Here is a 20,760-nt window from a genome sequence, read left to right as displayed (position 1 = left end):
TTGACTAGCTCTATAAATATTGTGAAAATAAGAACAAAGTCACTTTTAAAGACGCTCTGCTGACAGCAGCTGAGTGGCTATCACAGTCGAGGTGTCTCGACTTGACTGTGTATTTTATGTTGGTGAAAAATGAACAATCCAGGTTCTCTGGTTGAACTGCATGCTGATCCATCGGACCACAAACGCACCACAGCCATCATAGTGTCCTGTCACTGTTAGCAAAAGCACACAGCAACACACACAAACTGAATATGTGCCAATGGAATACAATCAGACCGACACAACATGAAATCTCAAGATTCCCCGATTTGCTACGCATGCATGATTAGCAAGTGGCTGACCAGGCCTTGCGCTAACTGACCAGTGGTTTGGCGATCCTGTTTACAATGCGCTCCGTACTTAATATTGGACAATTTCCCACGGCACAGCTGAACATCCCTCACAGCACACCAGTGTGCCGCGGTTGGGAAACACTGCATTATGGTGAAGACTCAATAGCCAGCTAGTCCAGTTATTATTTTGACTGTTTCAAGTCCCCAGAAATCTGTTGTATGGGTGGTTGTACTTCTTTTGTAAGAGAAAGCAAGGACACAGAGAAATGTAACACACATACTTTTTAGGGGACACAGAGTCCTCCAGCATTGTTGACTCTTCATCTCCCTCCAGCCCAAAGTGATCTTTGCTTTTTTTCTGACAAAAGACAGAAATGGCAGTTACAATTGACCATATTGATAGAACTGCATAGTTGTGCTCCTTTCAATACACTGAAATTGGACATCAGGAAACAACTAAGTGACACAATGTGTAAAGTTTTCATCCTGGTAAAAAAAAAATATCCTTTGTAATCTTGCCTTTTAATTGTTTTGCAATATCAGCCTATGCAGTTCATGTCAATGGCAAAAGAATGTAAATACACTATTGGCAATAAATTTGGGATATTTGGCTTACAGGTGAAATTTTAGGATGAACTTGAAATGCGCTTTAGTTTATTAAGTTAATGCTTTACGTGAATGTTCATGGTCAACTTCTTGTTAGGGAACAACAAGTATAGTAATCAACAGCGTGGTATTCATTTTCTGTGCAGTGATCAGTGGTGAGTGGAGTTTCCTGCTCATTTGAATCAACAAGGTGTTTAGTATGTGCTGCAGTTGAGTATTGCACATTTATTCTTTATTGCCTTCCTATTATACTGTGTGGTTTTCTGTATTGATTAGGTTTACCTGTCATGTTTACCGTGTATTTCAGAGTAAGAGCCTCTGATTTCTTCTGTTACCTTGCATTGTCTTCACTGTCTCATCCGTCACTATTTTTTGAGGGTGGTGGTCAATATTTATAATTCTATCAGCAATTTTTTTTTTTTTTTACCAACGTTGTACTTCATTTTCATTGTCCCTATATTTCATGTGGACCATGCTCCCTTTCGTCATTAAATTCTGTTTCTATTGTCTATTGTTTTAAATCTGTTTTGCGGACCAGGTTTTGATGGTACGTAATCATAACAACTGACATGTGCATTGAACAATTCATATCAGGTCAAATTCAATTAGCTTGAAAAGGTCAGAGTACATCTTAGGTTCATTCTGAAATTTGGCAAGCCAAATACTCCCATCTGTTCTTACATTGTATCATGTAGATATTTGACTTGCAGCGTCACAATTTCAACATTTCCTACAACACTTTTCACATTCAGGCACATACAAATGCTTTCCCACCATTAATGCTGATATTAATGTTAAAATATTTGAATAAGACCAATATAATCTTAACATTCAAATTAAACGACTGCAATTAATCAATACGCTCTTTCCCATTTCAAAAAGAAATGTTTCACAAAATGTGAGCGACAATAAATCCCTCCCACCCACCAGCAGTCAAAACACCTCACCCCACAGCTCAAATCTCAAGTGAAAAAGCAGCTATAGATGTTTTAAAAAAAAAAAAAAAAAGTTTAAAAGCGATGACATTGTCAAATAGGGATGGAAAATTAAGTGGATTGATATGCAAATCTGCTGTCTGTTACCTTCTTTAGGATGATGTCAATGTAACCAGCAATAAGCTGTGCAATTTGCTCTCCCTCAGTGGTCTGCACTGAGTAGTAACCATCCTGATAGTCTCCAAAGTCCTGAAAGTAGATCAAATCGTATCATTCCTTTCAAACTGATGGTATAGTGTGCTCTCTCACATTGGAGTGGTTAACAATAAGGATTATATTTGCCATTTCACAACAGACAGATGTCTGTTTGTTTTTTTCGCACTATCAAGCAGGTAACATCTAACATTTCTACTTGTCTGAACAAAAGAATCTGCTGTATATAATTATGAAGACATGATGAATTTCATCGAAACTTTGTACATTTTGGCAATCTCAATTTTAGTGCTTAAGAGAAATATGTGGTTGTTTTCCATTTTTAGTTTCAAAATTCCTATAATACCTACCTCTGTAGCATTATAGGGCCTTTATAGTTGTGTTATGTCTTATTATTTAGCACTAGATAGTTGTCATTTCTGGAAAAATTTGAATTTTGACATGTTGAATGGAAAAATATGGATGGATGTGGAATGCCGTTAACTCATATGGAATAATGTTGAATGACATGGAATCATATGAAATTATGTTCAAGGATACCGAATGATGTTGGATAATGCAGAATTACATATGGGATTATGTTGAATGATATGAAATGATATGAAATGATATTGAATGATAGGAATGATAATTAAAATGAAATAAATCAGAATAATTGTGAATTTTTTGTGTAGATATTTTCGGCATGTTGAAAGTCATCAGCATGATGAATTATTCATTCATTCATTCATTTTCTGAACCGCTTTGTCCCCACGGGGGTCGCGGGCGTGCTGGAGCCTATCCCAGCCGTCATCGGGCAGTAGGCGGGGGACACCCTGAACCGGTTGCCAGCCAATCGCAGGGCACACAAAGACGAACAACCATCCGCACTCGCACTCATACCTGGGGACAATTTAGAGTCTTCAATCGGCCTACCAAGCATGTTTTTGGGATGTGGGAGGAAACCGGAGTACCCGGAGAAAACCCACGCGGGCTCGGGGAGAACATGCAAACTCCACACAGGGAGGGCCGGAGGTGGAACCGAACCCTCACCCTCCTAACTGTGAGGCGGACGTGCTACCCACTGCTCCACCGAGCCGCCACATGATGAATTAAATCTGCTAAATGTTTTGAAATTTCAATGGGAACAATGATGTGGAACTATCTTTTGTCATTATGATTTTTTTGTGGGAATTTCCGAATTTGGCAAGTAGAAAGCTGTACCCAAGATGAATTGAATGAGGTGAGTGTTGCGAATTTCAAATGGGAATGAGTTGAATATGTTAAACTGAATGTCACATTGGGACATTTCTTTGTGTTCAAATAAACTACAAAACAGAAACTGCTAAAAAACATTAAAGTCATAATTTAGATTTCCCATTGCCATTGGAGATTCTTTAATGAAAAACACTGACTAATTGGGTGGATTGCCTGCTTCAAGGTAATGTCTCTCTTTTTAAGGAACTCACCAGAGTGAAACTCTTAGGTGAAGCAGCCCAACGTTTGATATTGGTCAAGTTCCACTCCTGAATCACCTCCTTTGTTTTCTCATCCACCCTCATTACACTCTCTTTGGTGATGCCCAAAAGACGTGGTACCAGTTTGTTCTTGCCTTTCATTTTCTCCTACAAGATATTTAATATTATTAAATATAGTAACAATATCAGTCCATTCAGATATCAAATTGCTAGTGTTCTTACCTTGACCAAAAAAAACGACACTCCATAGGTTTTAAGAGACCTGGCTAGCTTCACATAGCTGACTTTGGCCTCAATCTCTGTCATGTTTTGGCAGTTTTTGTGTGCCTGCATAGACAACAGAACAAAATCACCATAATGCTGCAATTAGTTACAAATATGTATTTGTTTAAAAAAAAACTTCTGGTTGATGATTACTGTATGCAAAGCCAGTAAAAGGCTATTTCAGCTCATGTAGTTCTCGGATAAAAATGCTTACAACCACATGAAACAGTTCATACTACGTTTGGTGAAGAAGAAAAAAATGATGGAAAAAAAAATCTAAACTTATACACAAGGTTACCGTATTTTCCGGACTATAGGGCGCACCTAAAAACGTTTTCTCAAAAGCCGACAGTGCGCCTTATAGTCCGGTGCGCCTTATATATGGATCAATTTATGAATTTGTTGATCCATACTGGTTGTACACGGTGGTGTTGGGGCCGTGTGGCGGTGAACTATTTATGTTATAGTTATTTGACATATTTTATTTTGTGTAGCAACTTTATCGTCATGAAGTGCTTTGAGCGGCTTGTCTTGGCGCACATCAGATCTGTTCTTCCCCCCACCGTTGACCCCTTCCAGTTTGCCTTCCAACCCAATCAGTCCTCTGAGGATGCCATTTGCTCTGCCCTCCACTCTGCCCTCACCCACCTGGAAAACAGGGACAGCGTCTCATTTGCAAACTCGACAAGCTGGGCCTCAGTACCTCCCTTTGCAACTGGCTACTGGACTTCCTCTGTCAGAGGCCTCAAGTAGTCCGTGTGGGCGACAATGTCTCTGGCAGCATCACGCTGAGCACGGGGGCCCCTCAAGGCTGCGTGCTCAGTCCGCTGCTCTTCACCCTGCTGACGCGTGACTGCACTGCGACCTACAGCAGCAACCGCGTGCTGAAATAAGCCGACGGCACGACTGTGGTGGGTCTGATCACCGGTGGCGACGAGACCACTACAGATGGGAGGTCGACCTTTTGGCCGCGTGGTGCAGGGACAACAACCTTCTGCTGAACGTCAACAAGACCCAGGAGATTATCATTGACTTCCGGAAGGGTCACACCCACCACCTGCCGCTGACCAACGACGGTGCTGTGGTGGAGAGAGTGAGCAGCGCCAGATTCCTGGGGGTGCACATCAGTGAGGACCTCTCCTGGACCACCAACGCTGCGTCGCTGGCGAAGAAAGCTCATCACCGCCTGTACTTTCTGCGTAAACTCAGGCGAGCAAGTGCTCCTTCCGCCATCATAACCACATTCTACCGTGGTACCGTTGAGAGCGTCCTCTCCAGTTGTATCGCTGTGTGGGGTGGTGGCTGCTCTGAGTACAACATGAAGGCCCTGCAGTGCATAGTGAACACTGCAAGTAAAATCATCGGGGCTCCACTCCCCTCCCTGATGGACGTTTGCGCCTCCCGTCTCACCCGCAAGGCGGCCGCGATTGTGTGTGATGTGAGTCACCCACTCAGTCTTTGTTTGAACTTCTGCCCTCTGGGAAGAGGTACAGATGCCTGCGCTCCCGCACCACCAGACTCAGAAACAGCTTCATACTCCAAGCTGTCAGGATCCTGAATTCCCCCCCCCCGGCTGCATGACGTCCTGTTCTTTTGGGCTATGATCTGGCTGTCTGCTATTAGCGCGCTTGCTCCATTTTGCTGCTCTTATTTGTCTATTTATTTATTTATTTATTGTTTATTTATTTGGGTTATTTGCTTATTACTTATTCGTTTACTCTTCGTATTACTCTTTGTGCTATTTGATTGTAAGTGTTGTGTACTGTGTCTAGTCACCGTGGGACGGTCGGAAACGTAATTTCGATCTCTTTGTGTGTCTTAACATGTGAAGAAATTGACAATAAAGCGGACTTTGACTTTGAACTTGTATATGTTTTTATTGATACAGTTCAGTAGTTGTTGCCTCGTTGAACTCTTGTTTTGTTAAATAAAGAGCCGTTTACCAAACCCACGTCTTTGCTTGTACTTTGTTAACGCTACAATATAGTTATATACTAGATCTGTGGAATAACGACGAGGATGACGTCAGGGCGTGTTGTTCGTACTCCAAGCTGTCAGGATCCTGAATTCTCTCCCCCCTCCACCCTCGGCTGCTTGACGTCCTGTTCTTTTGCGCTTTATTCTGGCTGCCTGCTGTATGCACGCTTGCTCCATTTTGCTCCTCTTATTTATCTATTTATTTATTTGGGTTATTTGCTTATTACTTATTCATCGCTCTTGTCTATTCGTTTTTACTCTTTGTGCTATTTGCTTGTATGTCTTGTGTAATGTGTCTAGTCACCGTGGGACGGTGGGAAACGTAATTTCGATCTCTTTGTGTGTCTTAACGTGAAGAAATTGACAATAAAGCTGACTTTGAAAGGACGAGGAATTTGATCGATGGAGTTAATGATTTGGAGTGACACAGATGGTTTGTTAATATTGTTGTAATATGATAGTTATTTGAAATATACTTTATATGTCGTCATATGGGTCTGTGGAATAATTAGAAATGCAATTTACAAGTCCGACGTCAGCGGCGCGGCGCATATGCAGCTCATACGCGGCATTGTTTACATAAAGGACGATTGATGGATTTAATGAATTGGAGTGACACAGATGGTTTTATACGTCAGGCCCATTCTCAGCTCTTCGTTTGTGTTTATGTCACGTTAGCATACAAGTCAAGTCAAGTCAAGTTTATTTGTATAGCCCTAAATCACAAGCAGTCTCAAAGGGCTTCACATAGACAATCAATTGACAATTATTCTCAAAGCATCCCCTGATCTTGGGCTCCCAAAAGGGCAAGGAAAAACTCAAAAACCCCTACCAGGGGAAAAATGAGAAACCTTGAGAAGGGACCACAGATGGAAGGATCCCCCTTTCAGGGGGATACCTATCGTTTAGCCTGTTGTTGCTCCTTCATGTCTTTTCTTGGTGTTGGATTTTGTTGAATAAATTTCCCCCAAAATGCGAAATATTTTTTTCATGTTATTGTGCATTTTATGGCTAATGCGACCTATATTCCGGAGTGACTTTTAGTCCGAAAAATATGGTACTACAGTGATCCCTCGCTACTTCGCAATTCGTTTATCGCGGCTTCACTGCATTGTGGATTTTTTCCAGCCAGAAAAAAAACTTGTTATAATAAGAGTTCTAAAAACATATTTGCAGTGTTCTTCTTTGTTATAAAATAAGTTATCATAAGACTTCTGAAAACACGTTTACAGTATTGTACCTTGTTATAAAAAGTTGTTATAATAACAAAAGAGTCCTAAAATCATATTTAAAGTATGTATACTTTAGCTACATATACATCTACCGTATTTTTCGGACTATAAATCACGATTTTTTTTAATAGTTTAGGTGGGGGGAAGACTTATACTCAGGAGCGACTTATATTTGAAATTATTCACAAATTTTCAAAATTCAAAAATCCGCGATGTAGTGAAACTGCGATAAACAAACCGTGAAATAGCAAGGAGTTACTGTAATCTGAACTGCAACTACGACGCGGCGGATACGCGGCAGTGTTTTACATAAAGGACAAAAGATTCGATCACGGGATTTTATGACTTGGAGTGACAGAGATTGTTTGATAAAATTGTTGTTTATAATCATATGGGCCTGTGGAATAATTTGAAGTGCAACCGCCATCAGGGGCGTGCACCTGGCATTGTTGACATAAAGGGCGATCGATGGATTTCATTATTACACAAATGGTTTGATAATAACATTGCTTATATGATAGTTATTTGATGGATAATTTATATATCAACTCGAAAAGCCCCTTATAAAGAAAAATATCTGGACTCAAATTTCCCTCGCCCGGAGGCAGGTCACCAGTACCCCCCTCTGGTGCCATGCCTGGAGGTGGGGCTCGGAGGCGAGCGCCTGGTGGCCAGGCCTTCGCCCATGGGACCCTGTCGGGTATAGCTCGAACAGAAAACGTGGGTCCCCCAAAGGGGTTGGGTGTATTGTGAGCTGGAAGGCTGCCAACGGGAATGTCACCTGTCTGGCTGGAAAGGAGCCCGAGCTGCTGTGCGAGGCAAAAAAGTTCAGACTAGACATAGTCAGACTTGCCAACACACAGTTTGGGTTCCGGTACTAGCCCTCTCGAGAGGGGCTGGACTCTCTTCCACTCTGGAGTTGCCCACGGTGAGAGGCGTCGAGCAGGTGTAGGTATACTTATTGCCCCCCAGCTGGGCGCCTGCACATTGGGGTTCGGTGAACAAGAGCCTCCCTCCGCCTTCGGATGGGGGGACGGGTCCCGACTGTTGTTTGTGTCTATGCACCAAACAGCAGCTCAGAGTACCCACGCTTCTTGGAGTCGCTGTAGAGCGCTCCTTCTGGGGACTCCATTGTTCTACTGGGTGACTTCAATGCTCACGTGGGCAATGACAATGAGACCTGGAAGGGCGAGATTGAGAAGAACGCCCCCCCCCCGATCTGAACCCGAGCGGTGTTCTATTGTTGGAATTCTGTGCTCGACACGGATTGTCAATAATGAACACCATGTTCAAGCATAAGGGTCTCCATGTGTGCACTTGGCACTAGGACACCCTAGGCCGCAGTTTGATGATCGACTTTGTAGTCGTGTCATCGGATTTGCGGCCGCATGTTTTGGACAGTAGGTGAAGAGAGGGGCGGAGCTGTCAACTGATCACCACCTGGTGGTGAGTTGGCTCCAATGGTGGGGGAAGATGCCGGTCCGACCTGGCAGGCCCAAACGTACTGTGAAGGTCTGCTGGGAACGTCTGGCAGAATCCCCTGTCAGGAAGAGCTTCAACTCCCACCTCCGGCAGAGCTTTTCCCATGTCCCAGAGGAGGTGGGGGACATTGAGTCCGAGTGGACCATGTTACGCACCTCCATTGTTGAGGCAGCCGACCGGAGCTGTGGCCGTAAGGTCATTGGTGCCTGTCGTCGCGGCAATCCCCAAACTCGCTGGTGGACACCAGCGGTAAGGGATGCCCTCGAGCTGAAAAAGGAGTCCTATCGGGCCGTTTTAGCCTGCGGGACTCCGGAGGCAGCTGTCAGGTACCGGATGGCCAAGCGGAACGCAGCTTCGGCAGTTGCTGAGGCAAAAACCCAGGCGTGGGAGGAGTTTGGTGAGGCCATGGAGAATGACTTCCGGACAGCTTCGAGGAGATTGTGGTCCACCATCCGGCGTCTCAGGAGGGGGAAGCAGTGCACGGTCAACACTGTTTACAGTGGAGATGGCGTGTTGCTGACCTCGACTCGGGACGTCGTGAGTCGATGGGGATAATACTTCGAAGACCTCCTCAATTCCACCCACACGCCTTCCATTGTGGAAGCAGGGCCTGGAGACTCTGAGGCGGACTCTCCAATCTCTGGGGTCGAAGTCACTGAGGTGGTTAAACTCCTCCGTGGCAAGGCCCCGGGGGTGGATGAGGTCTACCCGGAGTTCTTAAAGGCTCTGGATGTTGTGGGGCTGTCATGGCTGACACGCCTCTACAACAATGCGTGGACATCGGGGACGGTGTCTCTGGATTGGCAGACTGGGGTGGTGGTCCCCCCCTCTTTATGAAGGGGGACCGGAGGGTGTGTTCTAATTACAGGGGAATCACACTTTTCAGCCTCCTTGGTAAGGTGTATTCAGGGGTGCTGGAGAGGAGGTTCCGTCAGGAGGTCGAACCTCGGATTCAGGAGGAGCAATGTGGCTTTCGTCCTGGCCGTGGAACAGTGGACTAGTTCTACACCCTTGGCAGATCCTCGAAGGGGCATAGGAGTTCGACCAACTAGTCCAAATGTGTTTTGTGGACTTTCAGAAGGCGTTCGACCGTGTCCCTCGGGAGGTTCTGTGGAGGGGGCTTCGGGAGTACGGGGTTCCGAGCCAACTGATAAGGGCGGTTCGGTCCCTATATCACCGATGCCAGAGTTTGGTCCGCATTTCTGCCAGTAAGTCAGATTCGTTCCCAGTGAGGATTGCACTTTGTCACAGATTCTGTTCTTTATTTTTATGGACAGAATTTCTAGGCGCAGCCAAGGCGTTGAGGGTGTCCTCTTTGGGGACGTTAGCATCGCGTCTCTGCTTTTTGCAGACGACGTGGTGCTGTTGGCTTGTTCAAGCCGTGATCTCCAGCTTTCACTGGAGCGATTCGCACCCGAGTGCGAAGCGGTCGGGATGAGGGTCAGCACCTCCAAATCCTAGTCCATGGTCCTCGGTTGGAAAAGGGTGGAATACCCTCTCCGGATCGGGGATGAAATCCTGCCCCAAGTGGAGGAGTTCAAGTATCTTGGGGTCTTGTTCACGAGTGAGGGCAGTATGGAGCGCGAGATTGGCAGTAATGCGGACTCTGTACCGGTCCGTCATGGTGAAGAGAGAGCTGAGCCAAATGGCAAAGCTCTCAATTTATCTACGCTCCTACCCTCACCCATAGCTCGTGACCAAAAGAACGAGATCCCTGATACAGGCAGCCGAAATGAGTTTCCTCCGCAGGGTGTTCGGGCTCTCCTTTGGAGATAAGGTGAGAAGCTCGGTCATCCGGGAGAGACTCGGAGTAGAGCCGCTGCTCCACGTTGAGCGGAGCCAGATGAGGTGGCTCGGGCATCTCATCAGGATGCCTCCTTGACGTCTCCCTCGGGAGGTGTTCCGGGCATGTCCCACCAGTAGGAGACCCCGTGGAAGACGCAGGACGCGCTGGAGAGACTATGTCTCTCAGCTGGCCTGGGAACGCCTTGGGATCCCCTGGGATGAGCTGGATGAGGGAAAGGGAAGTCTGGGAGTCCCTCCTAAAGCTGCTGCCCCCGTGACCCGACCTTGGATAAGCGGTTGAAATGGATGGATGGCATTGCTGACATAAAGGACGATCGACGGATTTAATGATTTGGAGTGACACAGATGATTTGATAATATTATTGTGTGAAGGCGAAGTTCTTCACACTTATGTTATTCTACTCCTTTCACTTTATTATTCGTGTGAAGGTGAAGACCTTCACACTAATGTTATTCCTGTCCTTTATTGTGTGAAGGCGAAGGCCTTCACACATGTTATTCTACTCCTTTCACTTTATTGTGAGAAGGCGAAGGGCTTCACACATGTTATTCTACTCCTTTCACTTTATTGTGTGAAGGCGAAGGCCTTGACACGTTATTCTACTCCTTTCACTTTATTATTGTGGGAAATCAAAGGCCTTCACACTTATGTTATTCTACTCCATTCACTTTATTATTAGTAGTAGTAGTGTGAAGGTGAAGACCTTCACACTATTGTTATTCTTGTCCTTTATTATTATTAGTGTGAACGTGAAGACCTTCACACTATTGTTGTTTCTGTCCTTTATTATTAGTGTGAAGGTGAAGACCTTCGCATTATTGTTTTTCCTGTCCTTTATTATTGTGTGAAGGCGAAGGCCTTCACACTTATGTTATTCTACTCCATTCACTTTATTATTATTATTGTGTGAAGGCGAAGGCCTTCACACTTATGTTATTCTACTCCTTTCACTTTATTATTGTGTGAAGGCGAACTCTTCATCTTTTTCCTCCCTATTCTGCAAATTCCCATTTCCACATTTTTCAACCAATTCAACCCATTCCAACTTTCATCTCTTCATATTCTTCCTTCCTATTCCCCAAATTCCCACTTACCATAAATTCCACATTTTCAAATTTGAAATTCCACCAAATTCTCCAAAATTCCACCAAATTCTCCAAAATTCCACCAAATTCTCCAAAATTCCGTTTTTCACCTCTAAATTCCACATTTTTCAACCGATTCAACCCATTCCAACTTTCAACTCTTCATATTCTTCCTCCCTATACCCCAAATTCCCACTTACCATAAATTCCACATTTTCAAATTTAAAATTCGACCAAATTCTCCAAAATTCCACCAAATTCTCCAAAATTCAGTTTTTCACCTCTAAATTCCACATTTTTCAACTAATTCAACCCATTCCAACTTTATTCACCTCATGCTTTCCATACTCACCCCCTTCACCCCCACTTCCACTATGCTTCCACACTTCAACCCTTGACCCACACTTCCAGTGTGGCGGCTATCTTGGATTGACCCAAAAGTGACCCAAATGAGCCCTGAATGGACCGGAAGTGACCCCAGGTAACCCGGAAGTGACCCAAAATAAACCGGAAGTGACCCTAGATAAACCGGAAGTGACCTTTCTAAACAGGAAGTGACCCCAAATAAACCGGAAGTGACCTTTCTAAACCGGAAGTGACCCCAAATAAACCGGAAGTGGCCTATATTGAACCGGAAGTGACCCAAATAAACCGGAAGTGGCCTATATTGAACCGGAAGTGACCCAAATAAACAGGAAGTTACCTCAGCTAAACCGGAAATGGCCTAAATTCAACCAGAAGTGACCCAAATAAACCGGAAGTGACCTAGGATAAACCGGAAGTGGCCTAAATTGAACCGAAATATTTAATTTTTTTCAAAATTCCACCAAATTCTCAGAAATTCCGTTTTTCACGTCTAATTTCCATATTTTTCAACTGATTCAACCCATTCCAACTTTCAACTATTCATCTTTTTCTTTCCTATTCCCCAAATTCCCATTTCGCATAAATTCCACATTTTCAAATTTGAAATTGCACCAAATTCTCCAAAATTCCATTTTTCACCTCTAATTTCCACATTTTTCAACCGATTCAACCATTCCAACTTTCAACTCTTCATCTTTTTCCTACCTATTCCGCAAATTCCCATTTCCCATAGATTCCAATTTTCAAATTTGAAATTCCACCAAATTATCCAAAATTCCGTTTTTCACCTCTAAATTCTACGTTTCTCAAGTAATTCAACTCGTTCCAAAATCATTCCGCAGTATTTCCCAAAATGTTATTCAACCATTTCGCCTTCACGTGCAATTTCTCCAGAAATTGCTAATTCTAGTTGTTTATATAATAGTTATTTGATATATAATTTATATATCGTTATATGGGCCTGTGGAATAATTTGAAGTGCAACCGCCGTCAACGGCACACACCCGGCATTGTTGACATAAAGGACGATCAATGGATTTATGATTTGGAGTGACACAGATGGTTTGATAAAGGTGTTATTTATTAACTGTCAGTTATTTGGATAACTGTCAATGTTACATCAGGCCGTTTTCAGCTCTTCGTTTGTGTTTATGTCACGTTAGTATACCATATTGCTTAGCCTGTTGTTGCTAGTTCATGTCTGTTCTTGGTGTTGGATTTTGTCAAATAAATTTCCCCCAAAATGCGACTTGTACTCCGGAGTGACTTATATATGTTTTTTTCCACTTTATTGTGCATTTTATGGCTAATGCGGCGTATATTCAGGGGCAACTTTTAGTCCAAAAATACGGTACAAAAGGTGCATAGCGCTGCTATGGTAACTTGTGATCACTAGAGGTCCCTGTTTAACCACGGTTAACAACAGAACATCTACATACATATGTTACACACACACACACACACACACACACACACACACACACACACACACACACACACACACACACACACACACACACACACACACACACACACACATATTTATATCTTCAATATTTATACTATATTTTCTGTATGTTATTTATACTATTCATATGTCATTTACATGTTTGAAACTATTATTTCATGTTCTAATAATAAATAACATGCACTTAAATGGTTTCATATACGTAAATTTATTGACACAAAAAATTTACAGATGAGCGGGTGACCCTACTTCGCGGATTTCCCTTTTTGCGGGTTTGTTTTGAAAGCAATTATCCGCGATAAACAAGGGATTACTGGATATATCATTTTTCAGTGTGGTACTATATATGCCTTCGTAATAGAAAAGTGAGGTCTGAGTGCAATTTATTTGAATAGATTCCTGGTTTATTGACAAATCCGGTGAATACTGTATGTAGTCTTTCTTACCTGGAAGATCTTTTTCTCTCCTTTGTGTTTGATGTACTCTTTGGGAAGAAACTCTTTCAAACTGTGATGTGTAAAGAGCAACATGTATTAGACAGCGTCTATCTAAACCAAGCTCAATATACGATAACACTCACTCTAAGAATCCAGGTTTGTGTTTAGACTCATTGTGGTCACCAAACTGGATCTGACATTGAAAACCAGCAAACTCACAGGCTTTGTCAAAGGAGACTGGATGAGACCCATTTAGAATGTCATCGCGGGCCTATTTACAACACAAATGTACACACTGGTTAACCTTTTAGTCAATATCAAGTAAATGGTTATACCACTTGAGCTTTGTGTGCAATCTTGTCCCTTGTAATAATTGCATTATTAACCAAGCATGAAGCCACAACATACCAGAAATTAATCCTTTATCGACTCGTGGTAGACTTTAGGGCTGTGCATGAATTAGTGGGCATTCAAATTGAGTGTGAAAAAGCAACGAATAAAAATTGTAGGACTTGGATAAGACCAAATCTTATAACATTGTATGTGTGTACCTTTAATGCATGTGGCACAGGTATGTGGAAAGTGCACATGCGTTGTGGGTGGAGGTGAATGCACGTGTATGGAAAGTGTTAGCCAGCTAAAATAATAAATAAAGTCAATGAATACAGTCCCTCTTAGGCAGTATCAACACCATTGTCTTGTAGCCAACCACTCACTCTGTCACACATGGCGACCAAGGGCATTAGTCACATCAGCCCAGGTGAGAGTGTCCCTCTAGTTAGCTGAGCTTTAGGATGCAGTTGGTCCATGGAAACAAGATATTTTTTTATAAAGAACACCAATAAGTGCAAAAATGGCCCTGAATTCCACCTTTGGCTACCCTGCGGCACAAAATCCTAATTTAAGTAAGTCATTTTAAAGTAAAAAAAAAAAAAAAAAATCTTTTCCAGAGTAAGAAGGATAAGAGTATACTGCTGGCTCTGCGTCTAATTCCTCATTCTCTGGTTCAGTAACTGTTTACATACGTAGATTCCAGGCTTTGAAAAGGACTTTAGGGTAGCGTATGGTAACGATAGTGCTATAGACAGTGCTTGCCATTTGACTTTTACATCGAATTTGATTTTTTATTTGCTGGATTATATGTTTTGTTGGGAAAACCGCAATGGGTATATTTGAAGCCATTCGTTCCTGTCAACACAAATTGTGAATTGGGATTTTGGATTTAGGAGTAGCAAGTAGCAAGCCATGGATGGCAACATTTGTTAAAATAGTGAGCAATATTTTTTGCAAAGCAACATTTCAATTGTGATTAAAGGAAAGCGTGTGATTTGTGTACCTGTACATAGAGAAGGTTGAGCTGTACGGGGTCTCTGGAGTCAACATTCTGATCTGAATAGAAGAACTTCCTCCTCAGCAACAACATTTCTGTCTCCTCAACACCTTGTTCTCGCAAAGTTCGCCCATGGTCCAACCAGTTTACTGTGGAACACAACTTCAGTCTAACCTACCCATTTTAACATTAGCACAATACAAACAGTTCAAAATGTTAGGAAGTTAAATACGTGCATCACGTTTAACATTATTATATGTTGTCAAACTCATTCATAACGTCAAGATGAATTAGATGTTGAATCAAATCAAATCAACATCATACATTCATCATCTGTATGAAGCTTCTGCTTTAACTTCTCCATCTTCTTGTCATCTCGGAGCAGTGTTTTGTCTTTTTTAAGCGTGCCTGTGTTCTCCTCCTTCTTCTCTTCACCAATGTCTCGCACCAGTGAGTACTCGTCATAGTTTGTAATGCCTAAAATGACAAATTCCAGCTTCGTAAGATTTTTCAGGACTCAAAGCGGTTTTCAAGAGTGAATTGTGCAAAATATTTGACCTATTCTGGCACAGATAGTCATGAGCATATCGCTGACAATTTTGGAATCATCCACCATGACAGTCTTCACGGTGCCATCAAGCATACGAATCTTCAGAGGCCTCTGCTTCTTCTTGTACTCCAGAGTATCCTGAGAGAGAAAATATTATTGAAGTATAAATGTGCCGACCGTGGCTCAGGCAGTAGAACGGGTCCTTCAGAGACTGGAGGGTTTAGGAGTGACTCACCCCATTCCTCAACATGTAGTAGTCTAGGGCCTTTCCAGCCTCTAGCCAAATGCCTTTTTTGGGGTCTTCATCAGAGAGAAACAGTCCATAGTCATTGGCTGCGAAAAAGAACAACATTGTGGATTCATTTCTTCAATTGTGTTTCTTTGTGTTTCCTGCGGGAAATGTCTGTCAGTGTTCTGTGGAGCTTCCTCCATGAAAGTTGGATGATTCATACATGTGCTCCATACAAGATGACACAACATAGATATCAGCAGTTCAAGAAAGCAAATAGGGATATATCAATACGGTCACTTAAATGTTGTACAGAGGCTGAGATAAACCGGAGTCAAATTCCCTGTTTGGCATCCACAAACTTGGTCAATAAAGCTGATTTTGATTCTGATATATGAATTGTTAAGGTTTGTCTTCGACCCCAAACGCACGACACAACGGAAGTGAGACTTAGCCTTCAAAGGCGTGTTTATTTCTCAGAGTACAAGACAAGTCAGTCTAGGAGAACTCAGGAAATAAAGGCAACAAAAGGTAATTCTCTTTAGTCTCTTGAAAAATCCACACAGGAAAAACTCGGGGGGGAAAAAAAAAACTAGACTTGTAATTCACAAAAAAGAAATCCACAGAAAGTCAGGAATTACCACAGGTGAGAGGAGGCTTGTAATCCAAATCGAGAAGGAATCCAGCTGCAGCAGCTAGAGAGAGATCCTCACACTGGAGCTGACAACACGAACCTGCAACTGGTGACTGGGAAGCAGGCAGCTATATACCAGCCCTGCAGGTGGTTAATTGCTGATTGGCCTCAGGTGCGAGATGAAGCACCTCTGGTCCTGGAAGGAGGTTTAGAGAGGCGGGTCCCAACAGTACCCCCCGTTCCACGGGAGCCACCTGGCGACTTGCCAGGTTTGTCGGGATGGGACCGATAAAACTCTGTGAGCAGATCAGGACTCATGATCAGCTGGCGGGAAACCCAACTTCGTTCCTCTGGGCCATAGCCTTCCCAGTCCACTAAATATTGGAACCCCCGCCCTCGGCGCCGGACGTCCAAGAGCCGACGGACCTTCCACTGGCGGTGCCCATCCACGATTTCAGGGGGAGGTGGTGCTAGGGCAGGAGGCATCAGAGGGCTCTGGGAGACCGGTTTGACACATGAAAAACTGGGTGAATCTTCATGGAGGCTGGAAGCTTAAGTTTCACCGCTGCAGGGCTGAGCACCTTCGTGATCTCGAAGGGTCCGACAAACCGGGGATTCAGCTTCTTAGCGGTCGACTGGAGTGTGAGGTCCTTGGAGGAAAGCCACACTTCTTGCCCTGGACGATACACAGGTGCTGGGGATCGACGTCGATTGGCCCCTCGACGGGCCCGTTCCACCGTCTGGAGCAGGACGGCTCTGATGGTCTCCCAGACCTGACGACAACGCCTCAGATGCTCCTGCACCGAGGGAACTGTCACTTCTGACTCCTGTGCAGAGAACAGGGGAGGTTGGTAACCCAGGGATACCTTGAAGGGGGAGAGGCCGGTGGCAGAGCTGATCAGGGAGTTGATGGCGTACTCAACCCAGGGGAGGAAACGGCTCCAGGAGGTGGGTTTCTTGGCGGCGACACAACGAAGAGCCGACTCGACACTTTGGTTCATCCGCTCCGTCGGCCCATTAGTCTGCGGGTGGTACCCAGAAGAAAGACTAACAGAGGCGCCCAGCCCCTTGCAGAATGCTCGCCATACTTGGGAGACAAATTGAGGACCTTGGTCCGAAACAATGTCCTTAGGAAGACCATGGAGGCGGAAAATGTGGCTTGTCAGAAGGTCCGCTGTCTCAGTAGATGATGGGAGTTTTGGGAGAGCCACCAGGTGTACTCCTTTACTGAAGCGGTCCACCACTGTCAGAATCACAGTGTTACCCTGTGAGCGAGGTAGTCCGGAGACAAAGTCCAATGCAACGTGGGACCAGGGCCGGCTAGGAGTGGGGAGGGGCTGCAACAAACCAGCGGGCGCCTGGTGAGAGGCCTTGCTGCGGGCGCAGACAGGGCAGGCCATGACAAAGTTCTTGACGTCATTTCTCATAGTGGGCCACCAGAACCTCCGGGCCAGGAAGGTGAAGGTCCGACGGACCCCTGGGTGACAAGAAAACCGACTGGCATGGCCCCACTGAAGAACTCGAGACCTGACTTAGTCCGGGACGAACAGATGCCGTGGAGGCACATTCCCTGGAGCAGGATGGGAGCTTAATGCGCGTCTAACCACGGTCTCAATCTCCCAGGTGACCACGCCAACCACCTTAGTCTCCGGGAGGATGGCGGTTGGTTCTCCTGATTGGGGCTCCTTCGGGTGTAGCCGGGAAAGAGCGTCCGCCTTGGTGTTGCGGGAGCCAGGGCGGTACGTCAGTGTGAACTCGAACCGACTGAGGAAGCTGGCCCACCGAGCTTGTCGACCATTGAGGCGCTTAGTAGCACGGACGAATGTCAAGTTCTTATGGTCCGTCCAGATGGTGAAAGGCTGCTCCGCTCCCTCCAAGTAATGGCGCCACTCCTCCAGGGCAGCCACCACCGCCAGCAGCTCCCGGTTCCCGATATCGTAGTTCTCCTCGGCGGGAAGGTATCGGCGGGAGAAGAAGGCGCAAGGGTGAACCTTCTGGTCGGACGCTGACCTCTGGGAAAGAACAGCTCCCAACCCGGTATCTGAAACGTCCACCTCCACAATGAAGTGCCTCTTGTGGTCAGGCTGAAGCAGCACTGGAGCACTGGTGAACCTCTCCTTGAGGGACTGGAAGGCAGTGCGAGCAGCCTGGGACCAGATAAATGGCTGGGCGGGGGAGGTCAGCCTGGTGAGGGGTTCAGCCACTCCGCTGTAGTTCCGGATAAACCTCCTGTAGAAGTTTGCAAACCCAAGGAAACTCTGCAATTCTTTACGGGTTGTGGGTTCGGCCCAGTCCACCACCGTCTGGATCTTGCCGGGATCAGCTCGAGTCCGGCCCTTCTCCACGATGAAGCCCAGGTAGTCGACAGAGTCCGAGTGGAACCGGCATTTCTCAGCCTTAACGAAGAGTCGGTTGTGGAGGAGGCGTTCTAAAACCCGGCGGACATGCTCCTCGAGTGTCCTGGAAAAAATGAGGATGTCATCCAGGTAGACTACCACAAAGTCATCGAGCATGTCGCGGAGAACATCATTTATGAGTGCCTGGAATACTGCCGGGGCGTTGGTGAGGCCGAACGGCATTACCAGGTACTCATAAAGGCCATGGGGTGTCTTAAAAGCGGTCTTCCACTCATCCCCTCTCCGGATCCGGACCAGATGGTAGGCACTCTGGAGATCCAGCTTGGTAAAGACCGTTGCCTGAGTGAGGGGCTCGAGAGTGGAACTCAGAGGAAGGGGATATTTGTTCTTAATGGTTATATTGTTCAGTTGGCGGAAATCAATGCAGGGACGTAGACCACCGTCTTTTCTCTTCACAAAAAAGAAACCAGCTGCCACCTGGGAGGATGACGGTCGAATGAGCCCTGACGCCAACGACTCGGAGATGTATTCCTCCATGGCAGCCTTCTCAGGGATAGACAGACTGTACAAACGGCTACCGGGCAGGGCAGCCCCAGGGCGGAGGTCAATAGCATAGTCATAAGGCCGATGTGGGGATAGAGACTGAGCCCAGGTCTTGCTGAAGACCTCCCCGAGATCATGATACTCAGGAGGAACAGAGGAGAGGTCAGGAGCGGGAACACTGGAGGCAGTACGAGGGAGCGGACCAGGAGCAGCTTGAAGACACTGGGCATGGCAGGAGGGGCTCCACTCCAAGATTGTGCCAGAGGACCAGGGGATGTGTGGCTCATGCTTCATAAGCCAGGGGCGGCCCAGAACCACAGGGATTAATGGGGAATGGATGACAAAAAAATGGATTCTCTCCACGTGGTTCCCTGCAACGGTGAGAGAGAGAGAGAGAGAGCCGGAACGTTGTGTGACACTGGCCAGTCGTCGCCCATCCAGTGCGAAGGTCTTCGTGGGTCTCTCCAGTCTCTCTAGTGGAATATCGGCCTGGTTAGCAAATTCCGAGTCCAGGAAACACTCATCTGCCCCAGAGTCAATAAGCGCACCAACTGTGAGTCTCTGGCCGGCCCATGCGAGAGTAACGCTCACCAGACGGTTAGCGGGAGTGGGGTTTCGGGAACAGGAAAGGCGGCTCATCAGGATCTCCCGAGGTCCTGGTGAGCCTAATCTTTTGGCAAGACTGGGCAGTTGCTGATACAATGTCCCTTCTGGCCGCAGTAGAGACAGAGGCCTGCCTTGAAACGGGCCTCTCGTTCCGCCGGAGTAAGGCGTGTGCGTCCCAGCTGCATAGGTTCCTCCCCGGTCAATGTCTGGGATGTGGCGGGAACCCCCAAAGGGGGATTAACATGAGCAGGGGTGCTGGCCGGTTGGGAAGTGGGCAGTGTTCCCCGCGGAGCTCGCTCGCGCCTCCTCTCCCGGAGGCGTCCATCGATACGAGTGGCGAGGTGGATCAGGTCGTCAAGGAAGGTAGGTTCCTCTCGGGTGGCTAGTTGATCCATCACGGCGTCACTGAGACCCTTCTGGAAAGTGACACGAAGCGACTGGTCATTCCAACCACTCTCCGCCGCGGCCAGCCTGAACTCCACTGCGTAGTCTGCAACACTGCCGCTGCCCTGCTGGATACTGCTTAGTCGCGTGCCAGGGTCCCGGCCATAGATGGGGTGATGGGAAACCTTCCGAAGTTCAGCCACAAAGTCCCGGTAAGAGAGGCAGAATCCGGCCCCCATGGACCAGAAGGAAGTAGCCCACTGTGCTGCCCGGCCTGTGAGGAGGTTGGTCATGTAAGCAACCCGAGCTGCATCGGATGAGAACATGCTTGGCTGATGAAGGAAGACCAGCAAACACTGCATGATGAAGTCTTAGTCTCTTGAAAAATCCAACACAGGTGGGGGGGGGAGGGGGGGGACTAGACTTGTAATTCACAAAAAGAAATCCACAGAAAGTCAGGAATTAC

General features: G+C 45.8%; 1 protein-coding gene across 4 annotated transcripts in view; it reads right to left on the bottom strand.

Moving 5' to 3' along the window:
* tln1 (talin 1) overlaps positions 1 to 20,760 on the bottom strand; it is a 127,860-nt gene that overhangs the window by 83,029 nt on the left and 24,071 nt on the right. For 3 of the 4 annotated variants that reach the window (XM_085925665.1, XM_085925663.1, XM_085925664.1), the window contains 10 exons: positions 15,777 to 15,874; positions 15,550 to 15,679; positions 15,316 to 15,468; positions 14,998 to 15,140; positions 13,805 to 13,932; positions 13,671 to 13,731; positions 3,766 to 3,870; positions 3,535 to 3,690; positions 2,021 to 2,122; positions 614 to 690 (listed from right to left, as the gene is read on the bottom strand). In XM_085925665.1, coding sequence (XP_085781791.1) covers positions 614 to 690; positions 2,021 to 2,122; positions 3,535 to 3,690; positions 3,766 to 3,870; positions 13,671 to 13,731; positions 13,805 to 13,932; positions 14,998 to 15,140; positions 15,316 to 15,468; positions 15,550 to 15,679; positions 15,777 to 15,874 — 1,153 coding nt within the window. Of the gene's footprint in view, positions 1 to 613; positions 691 to 2,020; positions 2,123 to 3,534; positions 3,691 to 3,765; positions 3,871 to 13,670; positions 13,732 to 13,804; positions 13,933 to 14,997; positions 15,141 to 15,315; positions 15,469 to 15,549; positions 15,680 to 15,776; positions 15,875 to 16,411; positions 17,928 to 20,760 lie in introns of those variants that run through there. The other variant, XM_085925666.1, reaches the window with a different exon arrangement.

This window comes from Syngnathus leptorhynchus, chromosome 12, assembly GCF_054491065.1.
Source record: "Syngnathus leptorhynchus isolate UIUO chromosome 12, UIUO_Slep, whole genome shotgun sequence".
Taxonomy (NCBI): Eukaryota; Metazoa; Chordata; class Actinopteri; order Syngnathiformes; family Syngnathidae; genus Syngnathus; species Syngnathus leptorhynchus.
This window is presented reverse-complemented; position numbering and strand designations above follow the sequence as displayed.